The sequence below is a fragment of the Corylus avellana genome, chromosome ca9 (genome assembly GCF_901000735.1).
Source record: "Corylus avellana chromosome ca9, CavTom2PMs-1.0".
Lineage (NCBI taxonomy): Eukaryota > Viridiplantae > Streptophyta > Magnoliopsida > Fagales > Betulaceae > Corylus > Corylus avellana.
In genome coordinates this window covers 16,311,882-16,335,943 of record NC_081549.1, presented here as the reverse complement: position 1 = coordinate 16,335,943, position 24,062 = coordinate 16,311,882, and the positions used below count along the sequence as shown (strand labels likewise).

The following is a 24,062-nucleotide window of genomic DNA, read 5'->3' as shown; positions in this document are numbered from 1 at the left end:
TCCTGGAAGTTCAGCAGATTCATAGATAACACTAAGCATACGGACAACAGATCCTACAATTCCTAAACAGAATCAAGGGGTAAAACAAATATATGGATTAAGATCCTCTATGATTCTTAGGGTATTCTACTATGTAAATTTTCTCACATTCCAACTATTGTCTTCAATGCTTGGGATTTTACCAGAAAATATGGTAAATACTAAAGTGGTAAATATTGAGTTGGTAGAGGTGATAAATGCTCATATAACAAATCCCATCTGTTTAATTTGAAAATAATGGTTGAGATTTGAGGAAATTTACATTCTAATATCCTCAGACTTCTAGGGGATCTTGGTCCTAAAATATATGGATACATTAAGGAGATACAAAAAAGATTTATAGAAATAGATAGCAACTTTAGGTGGGAAGGAATGAAGTCTTCCCTACTCCTTGTCCCTGTAGACATAATTGACGACTGCTGATAATCATTGGTAATTGCACTTTGCACCTGTCTTTTTTAAACCTTCGCATGTTGTATACCTATAGCTGCCCTGCATCCAACTGTGTTTTCATTAACTTGGAAGACTGTTCGTCCCTGCAAGTATGCAAAGTTAACCAGAATGTCATCTTCCTCCAAAGGTCATTTTTGATTTGCTCCAATTTATTAAGGAAAACATTTCCTTAAAAAGAACCAAAAAAAGAAAAAAGTATTTTCCAGAACCAGTTAGCTACATGCTATCCACCACATATAAATTCCATGTCCGATCATCTGTTAAAATGGAAGTGACACAACTGGAAGCACATGTAAATCTATCCTTGTGTGAATCGATAAAATGTTACTAAGACGCAGCATTGTACTAGTAGATTACCATTTCAAGACGATGTCAGGTTGGAAAAACAATAGACTCTCAGAAAGGATAGAGCCTTGCTGCAGTGACATTTGCTTACTTTTGCATGCTTTTTGAGAGGTATGGACGTCCAGTTAGCTTCACTGGAATATACTACAGCCAGCTTTCACAATTCAACAATCCAGCAACTTCATTCAACACCAGTTGATTTAGAAAGCATTGATCTGTACATAGGGGCCCCACGATCTACAACATGTTGTTCCCAATCTGACCTAACTTCAAATGGGTTTTCCTCAAGCCACCCTCCGCTACATTTAGCGTCTCCTTGGTCATGCACAACAGAAAGTTTACCCTTGCCATATTTTAAAAATTGTTTTCTCATTCTCACAGCCACTGCTTCTATGTCAGATTGCAGAAAGACCTAGTAAATACAAGAAAAGATAGTCAATGATATTGTGCTATGCGGCTTCAAACAGATCAGAGCATTTCCTGATTGCCTGTTTTTTAAGCAAGCCACACCATGGTACAATGATGTGTCACATAACTTACAAACACAAAACAGATGGAATTCTAATATACCCCTGATTTTCCAAGGGAATGATGATCAGAGTAATAAACAAAATTAAAAATATTAGGCTGCACAGAAACACTGTTACCTTTCCATCAGATGTCAGAATATCTACTACTGCTTCGACTAATGTCTTTTGCAGCATTCTCCATCTATATTCTGGTTTATTGAAATCAGGATTTGGACACTATATGGAAAAAAAAATTTGATCTTAGTGAAAGTGAAACTATAGGTACACTGAAATTTAGCAATTGACACTAAAGACGGAATGAAATTAAAAGGAAAAAGCAAGTCAATGTCATCAAATTTGTAACTACATCATAACGTGGTGGCGTACATTCAGTTTCATTTTCAAGGAGAAAGAGTACATTGAATTTAAACACAAGAACCTTTTTTTTTTTTTTTTTTTTTTTTTTTTTTTTCTCCCACATGCACCTTCATCAACTTCTAATGAGAAACAATGGAAACTGCTCTTTTTTTTAAAAAAAAAAAAAAATTCTGAATTTTCTTAGAAGTTATTAAACTGATTTACAACAAGAATCTAAGATTGGAAATCACACTTCCTTCTGTTTGTGAGAAAAAAATGAGAATAGGGTTAAGAAACATTATTCTCATATTCTAACAAAGGTAGAGTCATTGTGCAAAAGGATTCAGGAGAGTTGGAATAACATCAGTGCAGTTTTAATTCCCACCCAAAAGCGAGCTTAACATCTGAACCATTCCAACCCCCCATGTTCTACAACATTAGGGCTCCGTTTACTTCGACGCAAAATGGTTTCCGTCGGAAAATATTTTCAGGGAAGTCATTTTCTCTGAAAATATTTTTTGTCGAAAACACTTTTTACAGCGTTTACCGCACGCACGGAAAATAATTTTTTAATTTTTTTTTTAATTTTTAGTTTTTATATTTTTTCCAATAAGGTACTTGCCAGGACTTAATCGAGACCCGCCCGGGACTTGTTTGGGACCCCGGCGGGACTCGCTCGAGACTTGACCAGGACCCGCCCAGGACCTCAACAGGACCCGCCCGAGACGTCACCAAGACCTACCCAAGACCCTGGCGAGACCTACCCGAGACCCCGTTGGGACCCACCCAGGACTTAACCCGAACTTGACCGCGACTTGCACGGGACTTGACCGGACCTGCCCGGTAAAGTCCCGGGCAGGGTCCCGGGCAGGTCCAGTCAAGTCCTGGTCAAATCTTGGGCGGGTCTCGGGAAAGTCCCGGCGGGGTCTCGGGCAAGTCCCGGGAGGGTCTTGGTCTGGTATGTGAAGTCCCAGGCGGGTCCCGTTGGGGTCCTGGGCAGGTCTTGGCAAGGTCCCGGTCTGGTCCCGATCAAGTGCCGGGCAAGTGCCGGGCGAGTCCTGGGCGGGTACAGGTCAAGTCTCGGGGTGGTTCGGTTCGGTCCCGATCATGTCCCGGGCAGGTCCTAGTCAAGTCCTGGAAAGGTCCTGGGCGGGTCTTGGGCAGGTCCGGGAGGGTCCCGTTCATGTCCGATCGGGTCTCGAGCAGGTCTTGGCGGGGTTCCGAGCGGGTCTTGGGCGAGTCCAGGTCAAGTCCCGAACGGGTCCCGGGAAAGTCCCGGCAAGATTCTGGGTAGGTCTTGGCAAGGTCCGTCGATTTGAGAATGAGATGCTCAAAGTTGAAAAATAGTTTACGATTTTTAAAACCGTAAAACCATTTTCCGAAAATTAAAGAAGAATTTTCAGTCAAAAGGAAAATATTTTCTGTTGACCACTATTTTACGTCGAAGTAAACACCATAAAATGCGAAAATCATTTTTTGGAAACTATTTTACGTCGAAGTAAATGGAGCCTAGGTCTAGGGTCCATAGCTGTCAATAACCAAATCCGTCTTATTAAAACTCTTTCCAATGCAAACAGAAGAAATGAAAAGGAACCTAGGTCTAGGGTCCATAGCTGCCAATAACCAAATCTGTCTTATTAAAACTCTTTCCAGTGCAAACAGAAGAAAGGAAAAGGAAGAGTTCTTTCCTTTTCATTCTTTCCTTCCTTTCCAAAGCCCTTATACAAAAACAGATAACGAAGACAAGAACAGGTATATGCGCCAAAAAATTGGTTCCAACTCTTGTGGGTCAAAATGACATTAGGGAGACAGAAGCCAACATTTCCAGTAAAAATAAGTGGAAACACATGAGAAGCTATAATTGCAACACCTAATGAATGGCGGTCATGGTGAAGAATGATAAGGGTAGTGAAGGACACAGTTGCAAAAGAGTGGTCAAGATGTGGTATGCTAAGAGCACAAACCAAAATGTTAGAGGCACTGGTTGTTGTAGGATAGCAGTTAAGGTGTTTTTGGCAGCATGGTAGCATTGTAGCCCAAGATGTGATGTTGGTGGTGTTGGCAGTAACACAAGTGGTGGTCTGGGAGAGGCAACATGGTGTTAGCAGTGGCATAGAGCTGACAATCCTCGTAGTTGAAAAATCTCCCTAGTGGTGGTGAGATGGCATTGGGTGGCAAGGTTGTTTGCTGGTGGACTGATGCCTTGGTGGGGGCTCAGTTGACTATAGTGGAGGTGGTGGCGATGATGGCAGGAACATGGCACTGGTAGCAAAGGCGCTATAGGCAGCAAAAATTAAGGTACAACAATTATTACAGCAGCAGTTATTTGTGTGTATTGGGAGAGAGGGGGGGGGGGGGTGGCAAAGCGAAAACTAACGGTTGCGAACCACTGTGGTGAACCTTGCGGTTGAGGTGCCAGGTGCTCAAGTTAGGGGTGTTAATGATGGTGGCATTGAATTCCTAGGTCCAGAGTTTTCACTTAATGAATTGCATGTGATATTGTAAAAATCCAATACAAAATGTAACAGATTATTCTTCATGAATGCAACCTCATCTTGACTAACCAATTGCCAATTTTTGCTGAGAATGCGTTGTTAACTACACCAAATTCCATTACACATAAAAGGACACAATCTAAAAGGTTCTAGTGTTTGAACTTCTTCATGGCTAAGCCTAATAGACACATTGACAAGAACTATGGTTAAATAAAAGAAGTGGATACTCCAAATTGGTTATGAAATTTTAGTTCTGACCTGTATTGAAACAAGAATCAACTCTCCTGGGTAACTAGAAACTATGGAACGAAATGTTGTCGTCGCATTTGTCGCAATGAAGTACCTTAAACAGACAAAACCAAAAAAACAACATAGCTAAGATGGTGAAATAAAACTCAAAATCCATAGATTCAAAATTTTAAACCAGCTATGAAAAATTGAAATCCATAAAGTCCAAAATATGCCTGCTGCATCTTCAACCTACAGTATTTTAGAAGAAAATTGTTGTCCAAGAACATGAAAAACACTTCTTGCCATGAGAAAAACCAGAGGCACATCCACAAACTCATAATATATCAAATTCATGATCTTATTTTTTTTTAGTAAGTAAATCAATTTTATAAAAAGTACAAAGAGGTGCAACCCAGCACACACAAAGTATACAAGAGCAACCCCCTATAAGGGAGGAGAGGAAGAGCACAAATTCAAAAATTCTAGGAAATTAGAAAAGTGAAAACTATTGAATGCAACCATCCAAACATAAAGGGATTTGAACTTATATGCTTTTAGCTCATGCACCGTCTTTGCACATTATTCCAATTTTTGAGCATTGCGTTCCCTCTAAATACACCACATTAAACAAAGAGTAACCATCCTCAAACTTCCAAAACAAGAAGATTTACAGGTTGACCTCTCCAACTAGCCATCAACTCCACCATCTGTCAGGGCATGACTCTATCCCAAATAGACTAAAAATCGAAGCCCACAAATCTCTAGCTACCACATGAGAGAGAGTTTGGGTTCGGGCCGAAAGCTTTTAAACCAACAAGCCTTAGTCTTAATAGGATGGGCCATCATGGGCGAGGCAAGGACCTCCACACCCGAGCTCAAAAGTCCCTAAAGAGGGGAAGATAGTTTGGGTCGACTCTTAATGTTAAGTCGGGGCCTAATAGAAGATGCTCTTTTGGGTATGGCCACCATAGATGAATCTAGGCCTAGCGAGCATCTGCACCATCTTTCACTAGGCATACACAAGTCTCCAGACCAAGAGGGCCTAGGCTCAATTCTAATCTCTCAATACACAATGTTCAATTTCTCCTTTTAGACTAAAAGGAGATTTTTAGGGTGAAGAAATCTAAAGTTGCACTGGAATAGCACCCACCATCCTTTGTACAGTCTACGTCATTTGTTTTATTTTTTGGGATTTTCCTGAGCAGACCCAAGAAATACCCCTGCCACTACCAACCTGTCTATTCAGACCGTTTGCCACTAAATTTCAAAAATTGTTCCTGAGCGTTGAAGTATATGCTGGAAGCAGTCTTGAACCTACAGCACTTCCAAATACAACTTTCCTCCAACCGCCTCAAACGAGACTTTCGTCCCTAATGTTGAATCACCCAAGTTGGGTGAATCACCTGGAGGCCTCTAGTAAGGCAACACTCTAACCCCCTTCATCGAAAAACGAGTGGAAATGAACTAACATCCCGTGGAGTTCACAAGAAAAAGCCTTTCAACCGTTATCATCACCTTTCGAGATAGTGAAGAAACCCCTTCGACCCTCACCATACTCCGTGAGGTCATTGAAGTGGCCATGCTTATTAGAACAATGTTGTGAAACGGCCGCTTTGTTCTCGACCCTGTAGGATCTCACAAACTCCTTCATACCCTCCACTTGAGGCACAACCTCCATTGTAGCAAATAGCCACAACACAATGACTTTCTACATGACTATTGAGCGAGGAACACCCCTACTCCTTTCAAATATTCTTACAACTGAGACCCCCACCATTGCCAAAAACTCAAAGGACTTTGCTTCCACGAAAAACCCATGATTCGCAAAAAGATAGAATACCCAAACCTAACGCCGAAGCCAGAAATGCTAGAAGCTAGAAGAAGTTGAGTGGATGTGCCTACCCGTGCCACCACTTGCCAACAGAGAGGAGAGAGAGAAATAAAAAGTGCTAGTAGAATCAACAATGTCATTTTGTCTATCGAACATGAAACTAGAACTTATAATTTTTTATCATACGGATAATGAAAGTATAAGTTTCACACACAACAGAAAAATGCTGGTAGAATCCAGTAAAGATAAACTTAATACGAAGGTTGAATTAGACTGACAAATCAATTTTTCTCACAGGTGCATAATTTTTTTGCAGCCACAAGTCAACAGCCCTTACCCATTCTTTATGCCAGATCGTCGAACAGAATCTAGAGAGCGCCTTACAAGCTGAAAAAAGTTGTAAAAGGAACTAACAAATGTGATGATTGATGAAATTTATGACTTAATCAAGAAGTTTAAAAAAAATAAAAATAAAAAAAATAAAAAAATAAAAAGAAAAGAAGAGAAAGAATAAAACCTTTTCATTAATCTCCAAACCAAGAAAATTCAAATTCTTCCTCTTGCTAGCCATCCCCAGAATAAAAAGTCCATTACCTAACATTCATAATCCAAATGTCATGAAAGAAGCAGTAATTGCAAATTGCAGATTGCAGATTCTTTTGCCTTTTTATATTTAGGAGCTTTGGTTACCATATTAGAATGAAATCACATAGAGGAACTTTACATCATCTTTTTTCTTCAATCATAGACTTATATCTTGCTTCTAGTTTAGCTTAAGAGGAACAACACTTGTTTTCTTTTCAGCTCTATATAATCTAAAACAACTAATATACTGAAATTAAAACCATAGAAAGGGAACCAGGCCCAAAAAAAATAAAAAAAAAATAGAAAGGAAACCACAGGAAGGGAACAGGGAAGAAGTACCACTTCCAATATCAACTACCAAAGGCTGCATCGGATCAGAGTAGGTAGCATTCCAGTTGATCTCAAATGGGTATTCCTGCACAGAGCAATTAACTTCAGCAATTTGAACAGTACCCTGTTATTATATTATGGAGTGTCAAATTTCTTAGCCCTTCTAGCCCCTTAAGTGTGAGAATAAATAAGTCAGATCCCTTAGCTCCCTTGGTTTAGACTCTTTTTGTCATATTCATATGTTGCGCTTGCCATGAAAACTACCACCACAATATTCAGATATGAAGCAGGAATCCCAAGAAATTGTGATATAGGAATGTGGAGCAAGGGAATAGATCAAATGGATTTAACTTTAGAACACGGACATATTAATGTTTCAATGCTAAGATGATCTTTATGTGCTAAAGCGAATTTCAATGAGACCACAAAATATAAGAGTTGCTAAGTCACTTGGGGGGTCTTCAAACATACAAGGTAAACTGATTCAATCCATCATTTTACATAGCTTAGAATACATGTTTCAAGAACTTCCCTCCAGCGATGAGTCATCTAGATTTTACAATATTTGACAAGATCCAACAACACTAATGAACAAAAGAAGATCATTTGAATGAAATTGGGTTTTCACCACATCCAGTGGCAAACATTATTCAATTACAAGCAATTTTTTCACTTGAAGAATTTAATGGAAAGTCCCATCAAATGGAAGATCCAACCATTAGGGGTATGTAACACAAGCAGAAATGACAAATCATAGGTCTTATTTGATTCTATAGTCCTGGTTTTACAAAATGCTCTGTTTAAGTTTCATATTAAATCAGAAGAGATTAAAGAACTAAATGAAACTTACCCTATCTAAGGCCATAACCCCTGGGAGCTTTCTTCCTTTGAGAAACTCCCATGCAACTGAACCATTCTCAAGCATATTAAAATCAGAGACAGAACTAGATTCTTGCATTATCACTTTGCATGCCATGTTCCCAACAACAGTTACATCGCAGTTGCTTTGACTTAGAAGATCAAACATCTGTGCCAATTTAGATGCTCCATTTGTATGTTGATTTGTGTTACTGAATTTCACTGGACCAATCCATACAATTTTCTGTAATACAATAAGGAAAACATTTTATTACTTATCAAAAAAAAAAAAATAAGGAAGAAGATGTCAGGTAGGTCTAAACATGACAAACGCGGCAACAATAGCAAAGTAGTCCTGAGAACATAAAGCTCAAGGGATAAAAAAAGGTCCTAACAACACAGCCATCCTAAAATTAAATAAGAATTTACTTAAGAACAAACTTTATATGCATTTTATCCATCATATAAGAAAGATTAAAATTTTACTAATTCATTCTTTTTTTAGTAAAACTCTTAAAAAGCTAATTGCGATAACAATGGAACCCCTTTCTTATATATACTTAAACAGTAACCCTCCCAAATGCTGACAGTTTGCAATTACAAAAACAATGAAAAACAGAATTCATTTGGTTTATTCATTTTTTACCTTGCACTTTGCTAGCAAGGAGTTTATTTCGTCCAATGACATTGGCCCGAGATCAACAGGTAACCAACCTAAAACAGAAAGAACTTATGTATAAATAATTCAAAATTCAGAAATTACTATCATTTTCTGGAATCGTGACTACACAGTTAGAACAACCAAAAACTATGATGTTGAAAACCACCTGATCCACCAATTGTAGATTTTCTTTCATTCTTTTGGTAGTTTTGCATACCGAAAACACATTACTCATCTAATGTAAGAAAATAACGATGTAGTTATCTAAGTTTCTACATAGTCATTGATATATGATAGCACCAAGCACCACATCAGATGTCACAACAAAGTATTGGACCTCAGACATGGTATAACAAATTCTGGACTCACTAGCATCAAACGCTTCTTATATGGTTGGAGAATCTCTTGCATTTAGGCTCATTTATTATTCAGAGGAGAGCCCTTCAACTCAAGAGTGGCATGGCAAAAATAGATTCATGGTTCTGAATGATTATGGGGCCATATGCATTTTGATCAAAACCAATTAGAAACTAGTCAAGAAATAGAAGGAATCAGCACGTTTAGTAGTACTTAAGATAGTCCCAATAGGTGATGGCATACAACCAGTGGTGGAGCCAGAGTTTTGTCGGAGGGGGGAGCTCACCAATAATGAGATTGAGTCTTTAACATCTTTTAATGAAAAAAAAAGAACAGTAAATAAAGCATTAGAAATCCTAAGTCGGTACTAATAAAAATTACAGATAACAATTTAACCAAACAATATGACATTGAGACTTTCTAAAATCTTCAAATAAGTATGGAAGGTAAGTGAAAAACTTAATAATAATTGCAGGGACTACCATATACGAACTAGTACTCATTTATCACAAATATTTTAGTAATTAGAATTTTTACTATAGGGTATTTTGGTTATATACAAAACCCACCTCGTCTGTCCAAACTGATATGAATAGTAAAATTTGATCGTTGCTTTCATTTATAAGTTGAGGGGGAAACTTCCAAAAAAAAAAAAAAAAAGTTCTGGAGGGGCAATAATAGTTGTTTCCCTAGCAACTATAAGAATATCTTAAATATGGGGGTGTGGGGGCCAATTGAGTCCACTTGAACACCCCCCACCCCAGAAGAAAAAAAAAAAAAAAAACCCACACCCTTCTGCCCTTGCTTAAAACCTGAATGATTGCACCACACTGAGAGATGCTATACAAAGAAATCTCCAAAATAGGAGAGAGAAGGCTGGGAAGGAGAACCTATCTATTATTAACAGGTCTCAGGCAATACAATAGATTTTTACTCTTTCTTTGGTAACTACATATGTAAGGGAAAAGGATCCTCTCCATTTCAAAATCTCTCAATTTCTTCCATTTAGTTCATTTTGAAAGGTAGTGTTGTCCAAAAGTTTTAATGATGGTAGTGCATTAAATGCAATACCCTTCAAAATGTACTAAACGGAAGAAATGGAGGAATTTTGAAATGGAGAGGATCCTTTTCCATATGTAAGAGGGGAACCATTAACTATAGTCAGCATTAATGAGTTATATGTGAACCAACACACCAAATGTGTATAATTTAATAGAATACATATCAGTTGTAATTTCCCTCTCTGTACCAATCATCCTTTCCCATTTAAAAATTTATCAAATGGGACTACCAAATATAGCTGCAAATGGATTGCTATCAGTAATCAATGGGCTCAATGGCTCATTTTAAACTGGCCTCTCATACTCATTGTGTTAATTGATCAGGAGACTCTTAATCAAACATAAAAAGTAAACAGTTACACACACACCAGGTGGGACTTGAACTCAAGACCTCACCCTCCACCTTGCTACAAAGGGAGGAAATGCCATTTTAGCTAAAGCTCAAATAAGGCTTTCCTAATTGTATTTTTTTTTGATAGGTAATCAGAGAAATTTTATAAAAAGCATAGGCATGCCCCTAAGTATACAGGAAGTATACAAAAAGGACGCAAAAAACAGAAAAAACAAAGAAAAGCAAGAAACCCCAAACACCAAACATCCCAACAAAAACCAGCCCACAAACCCTAAACAAGATTGCATCACAGCAAGAGCCTTCTTGCTTTTGCCCCAGTTAGAGCCATGACTCCTAGCATCAAAGTTGACAGAACACTCCAAGTTCTTCAACTCCCTTCTCCCTTTAAGCTTGGGAGTGAGATCTGGGACCTCATGATGCTGACCCTTATTCACTTGAGCCATGAGGTTCAAAAAACCCATTGTGTTCCCCTCAAAAGAGATCCCCGCGGCTTGAAGACACAACACTACCACGGGAGAGATAACAACCCCTACAAATCACCTCCACTCGAAGAAACTCTCACCTCAAAGGAAGAAGACCAACTCCAGGGCAAGTCTAGCAAAAGCCTAGGTGGGGGGCCAAAGACTAGTGGCTTCTCACCCAAAACCCCTCTCTCCAAAGATTCACCCACCTCATAGACACGAGAAAGCTGTCTGATCCCTACAAGCCATGATGTGGACTGGACTATGGTCCCGACCAACGGCTGAGATAGAGCACCCAAAGACTTTCTAACATCACAGGAAGAGACAAGCGGAGCCTTTCCCCCAACGCAGCCGCACCTGAAGAAGAAGCACCTACAGGAAACCCATCAACAGAGAAAGACAACGAACTAGCATCTGACGAGCAGAAAACCTTCGGCACGCCATCTGCAGCAGAAGTCTGCATGCTGGTTCAGCAGAAGAGGAAAGGCGTGCACAAAAGACCAACCTATGGCGGCAGAAGGCTTCTGCAAGAGGGCCACCGGAGATGGAACCTCCGATGGAAGAAAAGAGGCATTCACAAAAAGAGAATCCGGTGCCGGAGAAGAACCTAGACCTATAGTCGCACCCACGGTGGCAGAAGGCTTCTCCAACAAGGCCACCGGGGATGGAACTTAATTGTTATAACTATGATTACGTAAATATATAGAGAACCAAGATATATTAACCTTGTGTTAAATGATGGATCTTTCCTATAAGTTGATTATGAATTGTGGAGTATACCATAAGAACTTGGAAGTGAACAACAATGTTGTTCTCATGTACTATATGCTCACAGCCAAAGCTGAAGGAAAATGGGAATTAAAACAATAAAGAAACAAGATGGCTAACATCTGTCTATCAACTCTTGTAAACCACATATATAGCCTTTTAAATAAGAAAAATGTTTTTTTTTTCTTCTTCTTTTTTTGTAGGGCCCCAGTAGGTTTTGGGGGGTCGCGGTACGGCGGTGTTAGAACATTTTACTGTAAGAATCATAAAATTAACAACATGACAAGCCAACAATATCAAAGATTCCCAACCATCATATTGAAGACAATCTTTAGTCATAGGCAAAAGAGTGATTTATGCTTGACCACATTTGACCTTTCATGAGGATCACCCATTTCTTGAATAGTCCAATCATTAAAAAGTAGATGCAAAGTTTCACTATCCAGGGTCAATTACAAGCAATCTTACCATCCAAAATGCCATGAGCTGGAAACAATTCCAACTGCCCTGGAAAACGATCATTCTTGCACCAAAAATCTTTTGGACAGAGAATCTGTACATCTCTATTTTGCGCAAACTGGACTATATCTAAAGCTTCTTTGAGTGCCCTATATTCCACGAATTCCAAAGGAACAGATATTCCCAATGCATGCATTATTTGAAATGACATCTTTCCAACAAAGACCAAACCATCACATTTAGAAGCCAAGAAATGCAAGGCAGCTGCTTTGTCAAAGAGATTATCCCCTCCAATCTGCATTGCATATATAAAAAGTGTGGTGCAGAAACTAATAGAGAAAAGGTCTCAAGACTTCTAGAAGTTCACAGAAACTTTGCACTATTAAGAAAGTAGTTTAAAACTTCTATACAGCAGCACAGACTTACAACTGCAACATAAGGATTTCTGCTGGTTTCGGCAACCTTCTTTAGTTGACATAGGTTCTCCTCAAAGTGAAAACCAGCTACACAGGAATGACAGAAGCGAGCAACACCAACAGTGGATGCAAGGATTTTATGAGAATGGGAAAAGCAGTCATTAACAAAAATATCAACTCCTGATGATAACATTTGAGCAAACTTTGAACAATTGGCAACTTCCTCTTTGAACTCAGAAAGATTCTCAAGAAGAAAGATATCCGCATTCTCAAGGACTTCCATCTTTGATGGCATGTCACAAGAAATGAACTGTACTGGAACAACTTTGCAATGAAGGATTGATGACAAGAAATCTGAAATATAGGGACATTCAAGCATTAATTACAAATAAACTCCACACATAAATAAACAATGTAGAAGTTTCAGTTTTGAGTTAAGCACTTCATATCCAATATAAATGAACCAGGATAACAGGATCCTAAATGCAAACTAAATCAAAGGTGTTCTACATCAGGAATAGGAATTGCTTCAGATATTACCTGCAACTGACTCTGCAAGAACAAGTTTTGGGTTACTGTTTTTACTCCAGTCACTCGCTAGAATTACTTTGGCCCCAGCTTCATATAAATACTTAATGGTGAAAAGTGCATTGGAGACTAATCGAGTCTGGTGGTCCAGTTCTTCTTGAAGCAATATGGTAGAATCAAATCTGACCATAACAACTTTTGCAGCTAGCTCCTCCTTGGAAAATTTTCTAAGAGTTTGTATGTGCGGTAAGGCATCCAATTTTCCTCCATTACAAAAATAGCCCTAAGGGCAAAACCCGGTTTTCATATTAATACCACAGCCAGCATATAACAAGAGCTTTCACAGACTTTGAATGATTTAATAAGACAACACCGTGCAAAGCCAATAAAGCTACAATAACTGGTTGTTCAACACAGCATTTAAGGGCTTTGGAGATATGTGTCTCCAAGGGACTTGATATTTCATTTGAATTAAACAGGAAAGAAGTGTTGCCCAGGAGATTGAAACTAAAAGGGGCACATTTCTTTATTTTTTCTTTTATTCGAATCTGTAAATATGCGTATAAAAGGGGTATCAAACACAATATCAATTGGTGACCAGTACTTCGCCAAAGCTTTCTTTTGTATACTTTCCACATTATTAAGTACTCCTTTAATAAGATTCATTCCTTACAAAAGAAAAAGAGAGAAGCTGCCAAAATAAAAAAATGCTGGACAAAGTGGCTTCTTTTCAGTTATCTCCACAGCTCCATTTTCAAATTTGATTCACGAACATCAATTGTTAATGATACAGAGCATGGAAGTAATTATTCCTAAAATATTGGGAACATTGGGTAAAGCATATAGACAAAGAATTGAAACTTATGATCATACTTACAAAAAATACTATCTTACTACAAACAAGAATTCTAATACAAAATCACTATCAGGAAGGAGTAACTCTGAATAAGCTAAAGAAGAAAGCTGGGCAGTATAATACCTTACATATAAATAAGCTGTCAACACGACCTACAACCACCCCTGCCAAAAGTAATTCCACATTTCACCAGAGGAACATGGGAAAAGAAATTAGATGCTAAACTACTTATACAAGTTCTATGACCTTTCAAAGGCAATTGAAGACCATGGTATATCTGAAGTTGAGCATAGTTTGCTACGTATGAACACGATTTTTGCCGAAGCAACTTGGGTCCATCGCAGAAACTAAATTTGTTTAGAAAGAAAGTTGCTTGGACTAGATTCAGAAGCTGACCCATCACCCTCTTGCCTCCCTTTGCCAAATTGGAGCTGTAAATTGCATTGAACAAAATAAGAAACCCCACATAAAACGCAAGAATGTGAATAAAAAAAATTCATCCAAAAAAAGAACGTGAATCAAAACGCAAGTGGGTGTTCAACACAACACAAACACTTTCTCGTGGACGCATAAGAGAGAAACTGAAAAGAAAAGAAAAAATAAGAGCATAGAAAGGCCACCTTCGAGTATCAAAAGGAGAAAATGCGGGGAGCGCCAACGTTGTAGTACTTTGTTATCTTCTTCTTCTTCTTCTTCTTTTAATGCAGGGGTCACAAAAACGGAGCGTTTCTGGTATCGACAAGCTGACGAAACGGTGAGTTTCGAGGAAATGGTCAAAAAGGTTGTTTCACTTGCTTGTGTTCGAGTCTTTTGACATACATAAAAGCGGACGACGTCGTTATACGTTGCGCACTTCGCACGAGAACAAAGCCAGACTAGCCAGTGAGAGAAAGAGAGAGAGCAGTGCCTGGAACTCTCGCCGGCCGGAGATCTGAGAAAATCGCCAAAAAGGTCTCAGTTGAAATGGGTTTGGGCTTCGTGATAGGCGTCTTTGGAGGCCTAATTCTCGCCCATGCCGCTTATTCAACCATCCAATGTAAGTCCTTTATATGTATACATAGGCATGCCCAAAAACTTGAATCCATATGAAATTTATGAAATTTGAAGTTAGTTTACTGGGTGTTGAATTTTTTATGCTTTGGTTTTGTTGTGATGGATTTGGTTGTGGTTGCAGATAGAGGTCTGTTGAAGATTGTGGAGGAAGAGTTTTCAGGACCTCCAATGAATGTGAGTATTATTTATTGGCTTTTCTTTGATCCTTGAATTATGGGTTTGTGGTGTTTATATGAATCTGGGGGTTTATTGGGAATGCAGGTGGTGGTTGAGTTGCTTCTGGGGTTAGTCTTCTGTATGTGGGCGGCGCTGACCGTGCCGGGGAAGTTTCTTTCCATACTTCCCCATTCCGAAGAGAATAGGTATTCCTATGCCTTTCTTTCTGTTTCTTCAATTAATTTTTAATTTTTTTTATTTTTTTAAGTTAGAGTTGAGGTTAGAGGGATTAATAGATTTTGTTTTATTTTGATGGGAGATTTTGTTAGTAGCAGTTTGATTGAAACCTATGACAGTTGACATTAAGAGTATGTACATGCTAAATTGTATGTTTAGCAATGTAAATTTCTTTTATGTAGCATTAAGGTTTTCCGCATATAAAATATAGTCAAAAGTTGAGATGAAAAAGACCAGATTTTGATTCTGTTAAGTAATATGGGCGTCTGATGTACCCATAGGCGAAAATACTTGAATGGTTATTTATGATACTGACATAAAAGCTCACAACTGGATGCCTTTGAACTCAATTGCCTTCTAAGGCTAATTCTAAAGCTAATGTGTTGTACATCAAATGGGACCTTCTCCTCCTCCTCCTGTAAGAACAGGTTGAAGGTGAAGTCTTGCATTTAAAAATCACTAGGGGCAGTGTAATTTTCAATAAAAATAATATATATATATATATATATATATATATATATATATATATATATAAGAACCAGACTATCAGCATCTTGCCACTTAGCCCACATTGCTTTCATGTCTCCTTGTCCTTGGATTGCTCTACAGAATTTCTGTAGATGCTTTCCTTCTATATGTGTTTGAGCTTTGACCTTTAAACTTTACCCGATATTACTTTGTTGTTTCATATATGATCAAAAATAAGATCATTGAGTTGCTCCATAGGGGGTTGATGGGAATGATTTTTCCAATAAAATCATATTTCGCATTATCAAGATTAACGATTTATACCCAGTGCATGCCTTTTTTCTTTACTTCCTGTTCAAACTTTTTTTGTTCTTTCAGGGAGTGAACAAGTAACAAACGGCATTCACTCCCTTATTTTCATCTAATGTGGTAGAATGCATGACTTTTCTTATGATATTTAAACTTTTTACCTTTAGAAGAGAGCAACTATGTCCTGTCAAGGCACATGAAAGTACAGGCAAGGCAGCAAGTGATGCTATGTGATTAAATTTCTTAAGCCTCAGAAGAGAAATCTAAAACTAATCCTTGCATTTATGAGTTAGTTATTCTTCTTGTTCATTTATATGAATTTGTTTAGCTGTTTCTTGATAAGACTGATGTCAACCCTCATGCCATTTCTTGCATGTTTAAAGAGAAATTTTAGCACATTGTTGGTTGCAACTTGTGAAGATTGAACACCTAGACTCTTTTGGTGCCCTTAGCTACTATAGCTACTATAGAGCTTGTTGTACAAACGTCCCTAGATATCGAAAAAGTAATATTCTGTGGTATTTTTTCTTTTCTTTTTCGTTACAGTTTCCAATTTATACTATTTAAAGTTGAAAATAAATCATGAAGCCTTTTGCATTGTGACTCAGTTCATCATCTTGTAAGTACCAAACAGACCAACTTAGAGGAAAAAAAAAAGTACGAAACAGACCAGTTTATAATTTCCATGCTGTTTTATATTTCTACTGATCGATTAATGTGATAAAGGTGCATCTGAGTTGCCGCTGTTAATTCTTCAACATTATATATACTTCACATACAATAATAAGTGGTGCCAAGGAGATATTTCTTGTTTGATGTGCCTAGAAGGTTCATATCTAACTCTAGAATACCTTAACCATTTTCTCCATCATTTCTCAAGTCAATTGTTCTGTGCATCATTTTTGTTTGATGCGTCTTTTCATTTTCTCCAAAGTGAGATATTACTTGTTCTAGAAAATAATGAGAGCTAAGCCTTGCTGCACATGCCTGAAGGGGCTAAGATGATTTCTTGACACCAAAAAATAAAAAATTCGGGTTTTCATTTAAATGGTTAGTCTGTTAATACATTGTCTGCAAAGAAAGTTATCTCAATAGAATTTCTCAGTCGCTTTCTGTTGTTGCTTTGTATTAATTTCGGAGGCAGAACTGTTCAATGATTGTGACTGTGCTTCCCCTAGCAATATTGGCTGTAAGCCTGTAAGATTATTGAACTCTGGATTTGTGTATTTTTGGATGCAGGATGGTGTCTTTACCAGCCAATTTAGACTTCATGATTTTCAACCATCGAGGCAAAGTATTTCCTTTGGAGATGGATTTGAAGCTCAAACATTGAGTTCATTTCTATCAAGTTAAAAGGATGTCCTTTCTTGTAGAGAGAAAAACAGTGGCCTTAGTCGTTTCAGATGATGTCCTTGTATCAACTCATTTCTTTCGCAACTTACTACAAAAATACTTCTCTATCTGCTAATTTAAACTCGAATTCTTTTTTTAATGGGATTTTGTTGGTCCTTGTGTAACCCATGAGGGTTTGTAGCCTGCCTGTGAAAGTTGAATGAACAACAATGGCATATGTTCGGCAGCAGGGGAGGATGAAACATCCCCATTTCCTTTGAAAGCACCAATCTCCTGTTTTATGCACATCCAACCAAGATTTGATAAAAAACCAAAAAACAAAAAAACAAAAAAAAAAACCAAAAATTCTTTTCAAACCAGTTTGGAGGAAATATACTTCAACCTATTTAAAATAGTGCCAAGTGTCTAAATATTTAAAAACCACATTAAACTAACATTTTAAATGTTTATAAACCTTTTGCATTATTTTAAATGAGTTGGAAAATATTTTCTCCAGATTGGTTTGGAGAAAATTTATGTAAGTATATATATATATATATATATATATATATATATATATATATAATCCCACAAAGCTACTTTTGGTTCTATTGAGAAAAGTGAATGAAATAAGGATCATCTAGTTGGTGGCGGTGTTTTGAAATTCCAATGTCTTTCATTTCCTCCTTTAGATCATCATCTACTATCTAGTGATCTAGCAAGTATTATGTTCTCGTCTCCTCCCAGTTATTACTTAATAAAAGGTTTTCTTAAAATTGCTGCTTTGCAAAGCAAGCCTGGCAGATGCTTCTCGTTCTGCTAATTTTTCTTAAATTATGAATGCGTATGGATTTTAGATACAAAAAAATTATCGACTACTTGTAAATAGATAAATAAATTAATAAAAGCGAAAAAAGAGAAAGAAAAGAAAATATAGAAGACAATTATAAAATTACTATCACTTAGTTATTCAAATCCATTTTTCTTTTTCTTTAGAGGCTTCCAAGTAGGTAGCCTAAAAGGACATGATGTCTTTCCACAACACACACACACACACACGCAACAAACACACCAGAGCGACACAATTGAGAAGTCCAAATACTACAATCTGTGAAGAATCAAATTGAGGTAAAACAGCTCCATTCACAGGGCTAAGTATGCTATGAGACAATTTGCAGAAGGGTTTCCTCCAGCTTCGCAGGTCGGAAACTAGAAGATGCAATGCTTTAAGTAAATCTGATGACATAAAAGTACCAAGAAAGGGCAATTTCCCGTGCTGGCACTTGGCAAGGGAGAGACCAAACGTTCTCAGTTGCATTTAATATCTTGCCTATCCACCATACATCAAGTTAATAGATGCCGCAGAACAAGTTTTTGTATTCAGTCAAAAGGGTTTGCTGGACATAACCTGCAGTATCCTTTTCCTTTAAAATGTGATTACTGTCATTTTACCAATTAAAGTTTGAGGAGGAACCCACAAACTCCTGTTCCTATCAATTTTTCTTTGATTTAAGTTGCAAGAAACTTAGCATCTCAAATATATTAGTCACATGACATCATAAATTCCTACAGCAAGGAATAAACTATTACAGCAGAATACAAGCAACAAAATAAATATAGGAATAAATTGCAATGGCATGCAAAATAGAAAGAAAGCCAAAAAACAAAAAAAATTACTGTATTCTAGACATATTATTAAGCATTTTCACTTCAATTGACGATGTATGAAAATAGCAAGAAGCAGGACATACCTCAGGGAAGTGCTCCTATGCCTTGGCAGATTTCATGAGTACTACATGGCATGGAACACCAATGAACAAGTTCAAATGAAAATAATTCATCATATATAGTTTAATCATAAGGCTGAAAAGCAAAAATAAAGAAAATTTAGCTTTACTGACTAAAGACACGTTGGTTTATGCCAACTCATACGGCCCTTAAGGTGACCACATTTATGCCCAAGATGCGTTTTGGAACAATGAAAGTCCAACCTTGTTCAAAAGACCACATTTCAGTATCCCCCAATTTCTCCTTTCAGAAAGACCAATCTGAACTATGCCCTGTTCATAGCAGTATTTCAATTCCATACAGTAGATACTATTGCTACAAGTCACTTTGACATCTGCAAGCAGTTTGGGGAGCTTTTCCATCCCATATTTTTCTTTCCCCATGCCATTATTTCTTTGGCCTCCTTGGCTAAAATATAAACAAATGGGCCCCCATCCCTTCCTGAATTGAAGGTTACATTCCATCTCCCCAAATTCTATTCGGGCATCCGACTTCGCAATTGGCGGGGTGCTCATGCAGGAGGGGCATCCCATAGCTTACAAGAGCTGTAAGCTGAATGAGGTGGAGCAACGCTATACCGTCCAAGAGAAGACCTTCAGTACCGTACCCTACCCCAAAACCAGCAGCTTTCACACCAAGCAAGCCTGCCTTTGTCCCTTTCCTTTCTCCATTCTGCCTCCCTTTGCTTTGTTCCAATAGAGTCTAGGGCAAGGTATTCTTTGCTCGACCAGCGGGATAGGAAGGGAAGAGAATGCTTGCTTGTGACAAGTGAAAGATATTCCTGATAGCAATAGTCTCTAAGTGAATCTCTTCCCGACCAGGCTAGGCCAAATCAGGCCACCACTTGGGATGGGAATGGCTCAGCCACATGCATCATTTGATGAAAGCACTCCAGTCCAGTCGCCTCCTCAAAGTGACTTGTATTGTAAACCTTTGATCCCCAATCCACCTTCCTTCTTATGCAAGCAAGCCAGACTCCCAAGTTGGTATAGGATATAGATCTCCTTTAGTCGGCCCGACGAGTATGCCTCTCTCTGTGTTTCTTAGTGCAATCAATTAATACCCCCTCCCCCCACGTAAAATGCAACACATATACTATTGACCTTACAACAAGTTAAAAAAAAGTTACCCCATCGTGGAGCATCCTCCCTGTTCAAGAGCAATTTGACTTGAGAATAACTAAAAAAAACACCTGCAGCTTTAATGATGTTAAACAACAAGGAGCAGAATATTGCTCACCAGTATTAATTGGAGTGCACATGACAAACCATCTTAGCCAAGTCCCTCTTCACAGTAATTGAACAATCTTTGTTTAGCATTGAGTTGTGTAATAATAATTCAATACCCCAACTAAAAGCATTGTTTAAGCAAAAGAAAAGAATGAGTTTGACCATAAGGCCATCTGATCAAGCTCTAACTAACTAATATGGAAGTTTAGCACTTCTTTCTACACGCTTAACAAGTAACTACACACAAAGTTCCATAAATTCAAGTTTATTTGGTCAACACCGAATTACTCCTATGTTTTAATCAACCTCATGCATTAATTCATCAGATTGCTTGTTAATTTAGTTGTTGCAAAATCCATTTTTGTTCAAAGTAGTTTAGTCATGAACTGGTACTAGACCTTAATTTTTCTTTTAAATAGTTTTTTTAGGGAAAAAAAGAACCTTAAAAATATAACTTATTAATAACAAAATAATTAATATGCTATATAACTTGCACCGGCAGTGTGAAATATTTTGTACAGTTCCATATAATTGCATGAAAAAAGAGAATGAAGTTCATGATCCCAGGACAAGAGAATTCAGCTCCATATTTCAAAATCTTATCAAAACATGGAGAAGAGAATTCAGTATATCGATCCAAACAACAGAACTCAGTGTATACAAATATCAGAGACTTCATTTTCAAAGAATCATAAGCAAATGTCGGGAGTAACAAGGAAACATACATGGACATGCCTCTAAAAAATGTTAAGTGGACCATGAGGAACTCACAACTAGATTCTGTAAATATCCATATCAGAACAGAGTATGCCCTCAATTTTGAGAACCCATAGCCCACTGCTAATGCCGACTCCTAAACTAACTAGTTTACAACTGATTGAGTTCCTGTGGGAATTCCGTAGTATGTTTAAGAATAAACTCAGCTCTCCTCTTCTTGTCATCCCTCTCCTCATCCCGTGCAAGAAAAGGTGCTGATCTCCCACCACCCTTCTGAAGACTCAAATCCAATGATTCACCTAGAAACTTCTTGCCAGTTCTGAATTTTAGCTGAACAGCAGGCCTCACATCAGGAATACCCTTTTTCCCATCTTCTCCGTCATCAGAAAACCCACCTTTCACCGCTTCAATGGCAGGAGCAAATGCCTCTAGCACAGAGATATGGTTTCTCTCTACCATTTCATCCAAAGCCGAAGGCTTACTCGGTAAGACAACAGGAGAAACATCTTTCTGACCTGGTTGCAGAGGCGTGCCAAGGAATGGGTTTTTGTCAGCCCCGTCCAATTCCTGTACATCACTACATGAGGCCAAAGCCGAAGTTCCCACCGCACCATCCGACAACAACCTTTGCTGTAAACTCAACAAAGACCTCTCTGCCTTTCTACGTTGTCGTGCTTGCTCAATCTTATCTGCTCGAGGATCTGTCGCCCTCTCATTCCACACGGGAGTATGAATATACGTATGGGGATCGGGCAAAGCTGGCAACCAAGCCGGCATGTGCTTGCCAGGCGGCATCTCACCCATTTGAACGAAACTCGGAATCAGTTTCCGATTCTTAATCACCGGAAACTGTGGCACCGGCTGAGCAAATGGAATCTCCTCTGCTGAACCCACATACTCAATAATCCCCTTCACCATTCCTGAACCGGCAAGACAATTATTAACCCCTGAGGCACCCGGGAAGCCTTGCGAAGCTTCCAATTCCTCCAACCCTCTAACAATATCAAACACATTACTCTCTGTCCTACCAGCTAAGTTAGCATAGAATCTCGCCGTCTTTCCTAAGTCACTGAGATATCGAATCGCAATGTCAGTGATAGCCTCCAAAGCGGAGTCTTTGAAGCTCTGAAACCCCACGCTCTCACATATCTGCGCCACCGCAACCTTCGACACTGCTCGCCCAAAACCATCAGCTCCGAGTCTTCTCGACGCATCACGATCTTCTTGCTCATTCCCTCTCGTAACATTTACACCTCCATGGCTCATATTCAAACCCTCATATCATTTAGGGTTTTCTCGAACCCGCATTACTCAGCCCATAAATCTCCACCAGCTATAATGCTCCCCAACATTCAGTAATATACAACATTCATCCACACCCAAAGCACCTATTTCCCGTTTGGTTGCCGAGAAAATGGAGAAATCGAATAAAATAAAATAAAATAAAAACCTCGAAATTCAACTCAGCTTGGCCAAATTCTTTACCACCTTCAATTGAGTGGAAAAATCCTCTCTAGGACCCCAATTTCTTCTACAAAATTTCCCAGAAACCCAACGAAAAAGAGAAAATAAATAAAATGGAATCGAAACCGAGAAACCCTAACGAATTTGAAGCTGAGCTACTGAGCAAAGAAAGTTACAATTTTTTTTTTTTTTAAATAATAGTTCTTTGGAATCTTACCAGTAATTCCAAGACTCCGAAACGAATCGTGCCGTCAATCGACCAGACTCGGATCCAAAAACAAAAAACAAGAACCAAGAGTTGCGAATAGCATAGACTACGAGAATGGGGACGCTAGGGTTTTGAACAGTGATTGTTGAGGTTTAGAAACAGTGAAGGACGTTAGGGACATAGATGGAATTTAAGGAATTTTCAAAAATAAAAATAAATTTTTTTTGATAAACCCTGGTAAGACCCTATGGATCCAAGGAAGGTGATAAAAGAGACTGCTGCTGAGCTCGATGAACGAAAGTGGGCGCTCCTGGGCGTTTATTTATAGAGCCTAGTCAATCGGTTCAACCAATCACACGCCGAGTTTTCCATGCCCACCAGCGCGTGTCATATGAGATGCATACTCGCTAGATCTCGCTGTTGTCTGGGGCCTGGGAATTGGGTGGGTTGGGGGCCTAATAATAACGGAAAAGGGCGATCCGTTTCCAATAATAACAGGGTTTTATATGTAATTTTCAAAAATATATTTGAGAGAAATTAAATTCTTTAAATTTTTAAGGCTATATATCTTATAAATCTTTGAATCAACGCTAAAACAGAAAATTTCAAATTTTTTTTTTGTTTTTTTTTTTTCATATTTTACTCACTGGTTAATCGAAAAGACAAATTAACCACTACTTTTACATTTTTTTCCAAATATTTAACGTCAATCAGTCCCAACTAAACGCACCATTTTGGTATGTCAATATATTAGTTGAATTTAAAAATTAAATCTACTAAAAAATTTTTTTGAAGGGGTGGCCGCCGAGTACCCCTTCAATTTTTTTTTTAGATTTAATTTTTAAATTAAATTAATAAAAATTTAATATGCTAACATGACAAAATGGTACGTTTCGTTTGGGACTGATGTGCGTTAAACATTTGGGGAAAATGTAAGGGTAGGAGTTAATTTGTCTTTTCGATTGACCTAGTGAGTAAAAATTCGAAAGAAAAAACAAGTTCAGAGAGTTTTTGTTTTGGCGCATTGACTTGGAGATTTATAAGATATATACCCTTATTAATTATTATTTTTAAATTAAATAATTATTAGATTTTATCATTTTAATATTTACTATAGTAGTATTTATTGTATTTTATTACATTTACAAA

General features: G+C 38.0%; 3 protein-coding genes across 7 annotated transcripts; 1 reads left to right on the top strand and 2 right to left on the bottom strand.

The window, feature by feature from the left end:
• Positions 1 to 215: 215 nt before the first annotated feature.
• Positions 216 to 14,683, bottom strand: LOC132191776 (uncharacterized). 5 transcript variants are annotated; one of them, XM_059606867.1, is made up of 15 exons: positions 14,573 to 14,683; positions 14,199 to 14,383; positions 14,076 to 14,116; positions 13,109 to 13,379; positions 12,579 to 12,922; positions 12,162 to 12,447; positions 8,680 to 8,747; positions 8,026 to 8,277; positions 7,185 to 7,260; positions 6,778 to 6,854; positions 6,598 to 6,647; positions 4,457 to 4,541; positions 1,485 to 1,583; positions 850 to 1,249; positions 216 to 575 (listed from the first exon to the last, which is right to left on the bottom strand). In XM_059606867.1, exons 2-14 carry the CDS (start codon positions 14,350 to 14,352, stop codon positions 1,019 to 1,021), a joined length of 2,034 nt encoding a protein of 677 aa, XP_059462850.1. In that variant the 5' UTR covers positions 14,353 to 14,383; positions 14,573 to 14,683; the 3' UTR covers positions 216 to 575; positions 850 to 1,018. The 5 variants fall into 5 exon arrangements, with proteins under 5 accessions (XP_059462850.1, XP_059462851.1, XP_059462853.1 ...); XM_059606868.1 differs by having other exon boundaries at positions 929 to 1,249; XM_059606870.1 differs by lacking the exon at positions 13,109 to 13,379 and having other exon boundaries at positions 14,081 to 14,116.
• Positions 14,684 to 14,810: 127 nt separating this feature from the next.
• LOC132191777 (membrane magnesium transporter-like) lies at positions 14,811 to 17,667 on the top strand. The gene is made up of 4 exons (XM_059606873.1): positions 14,811 to 14,988; positions 15,127 to 15,179; positions 15,267 to 15,367; positions 17,415 to 17,667. Exons 1-4 carry the CDS (start codon positions 14,916 to 14,918, stop codon positions 17,506 to 17,508), a joined length of 321 nt encoding a protein of 106 aa, XP_059462856.1. The 5' UTR covers positions 14,811 to 14,915; the 3' UTR covers positions 17,509 to 17,667.
• A 3,513-nt stretch (positions 17,668 to 21,180) lies between these two features.
• On the bottom strand, positions 21,181 to 23,213 carry LOC132191917 (transcription initiation factor TFIID subunit 8-like). Its single transcript, XM_059607051.1, has one exon. The coding sequence runs from the start codon at positions 22,505 to 22,507 to the stop codon at positions 21,392 to 21,394; it is 1,116 nt and encodes a 371-aa protein (XP_059463034.1). The 5' UTR covers positions 22,508 to 23,213; the 3' UTR covers positions 21,181 to 21,391.
• Between the last annotated feature and the right edge of the window lie 849 nt (positions 23,214 to 24,062).

Coding starts and splice junctions, on each gene's coding strand:
- LOC132191776 (XM_059606867.1), bottom strand. CDS start 14,352: ATGGGTCAGCTTCTGAATCTAGTCCAAGCAACTTTCTTTCTAAACAAA. Junction 14,117..14,198: donor TCTTCAATTGCCTTTGAAAG/GTCATAGAACTT, acceptor TACTTTTGGCAG/GGGTGGTTGTAGGTCGTGTT. Junction 8,748..12,161: donor AGCTCATGGCATTTTGGATG/GTAAGATTGCTT, acceptor TTTCTGTTTTAG/GTTGGTTACCTGTTGATCTC.
- LOC132191777 (XM_059606873.1), top strand. CDS start 14,916: ATGGGTTTGGGCTTCGTGATAGGCGTCTTTGGAGGCCTAATTCTCGCC. Junction 14,989..15,126: donor CGCTTATTCAACCATCCAAT/GTAAGTCCTTTA, acceptor TTGTGGTTGCAG/ATAGAGGTCTGTTGAAGATT. Junction 15,180..15,266: donor TTTCAGGACCTCCAATGAAT/GTGAGTATTATT, acceptor TTGGGAATGCAG/GTGGTGGTTGAGTTGCTTCT.
- LOC132191917 (XM_059607051.1), bottom strand. CDS start 22,507: ATGAGCCATGGAGGTGTAAATGTTACGAGAGGGAATGAGCAAGAAGAT.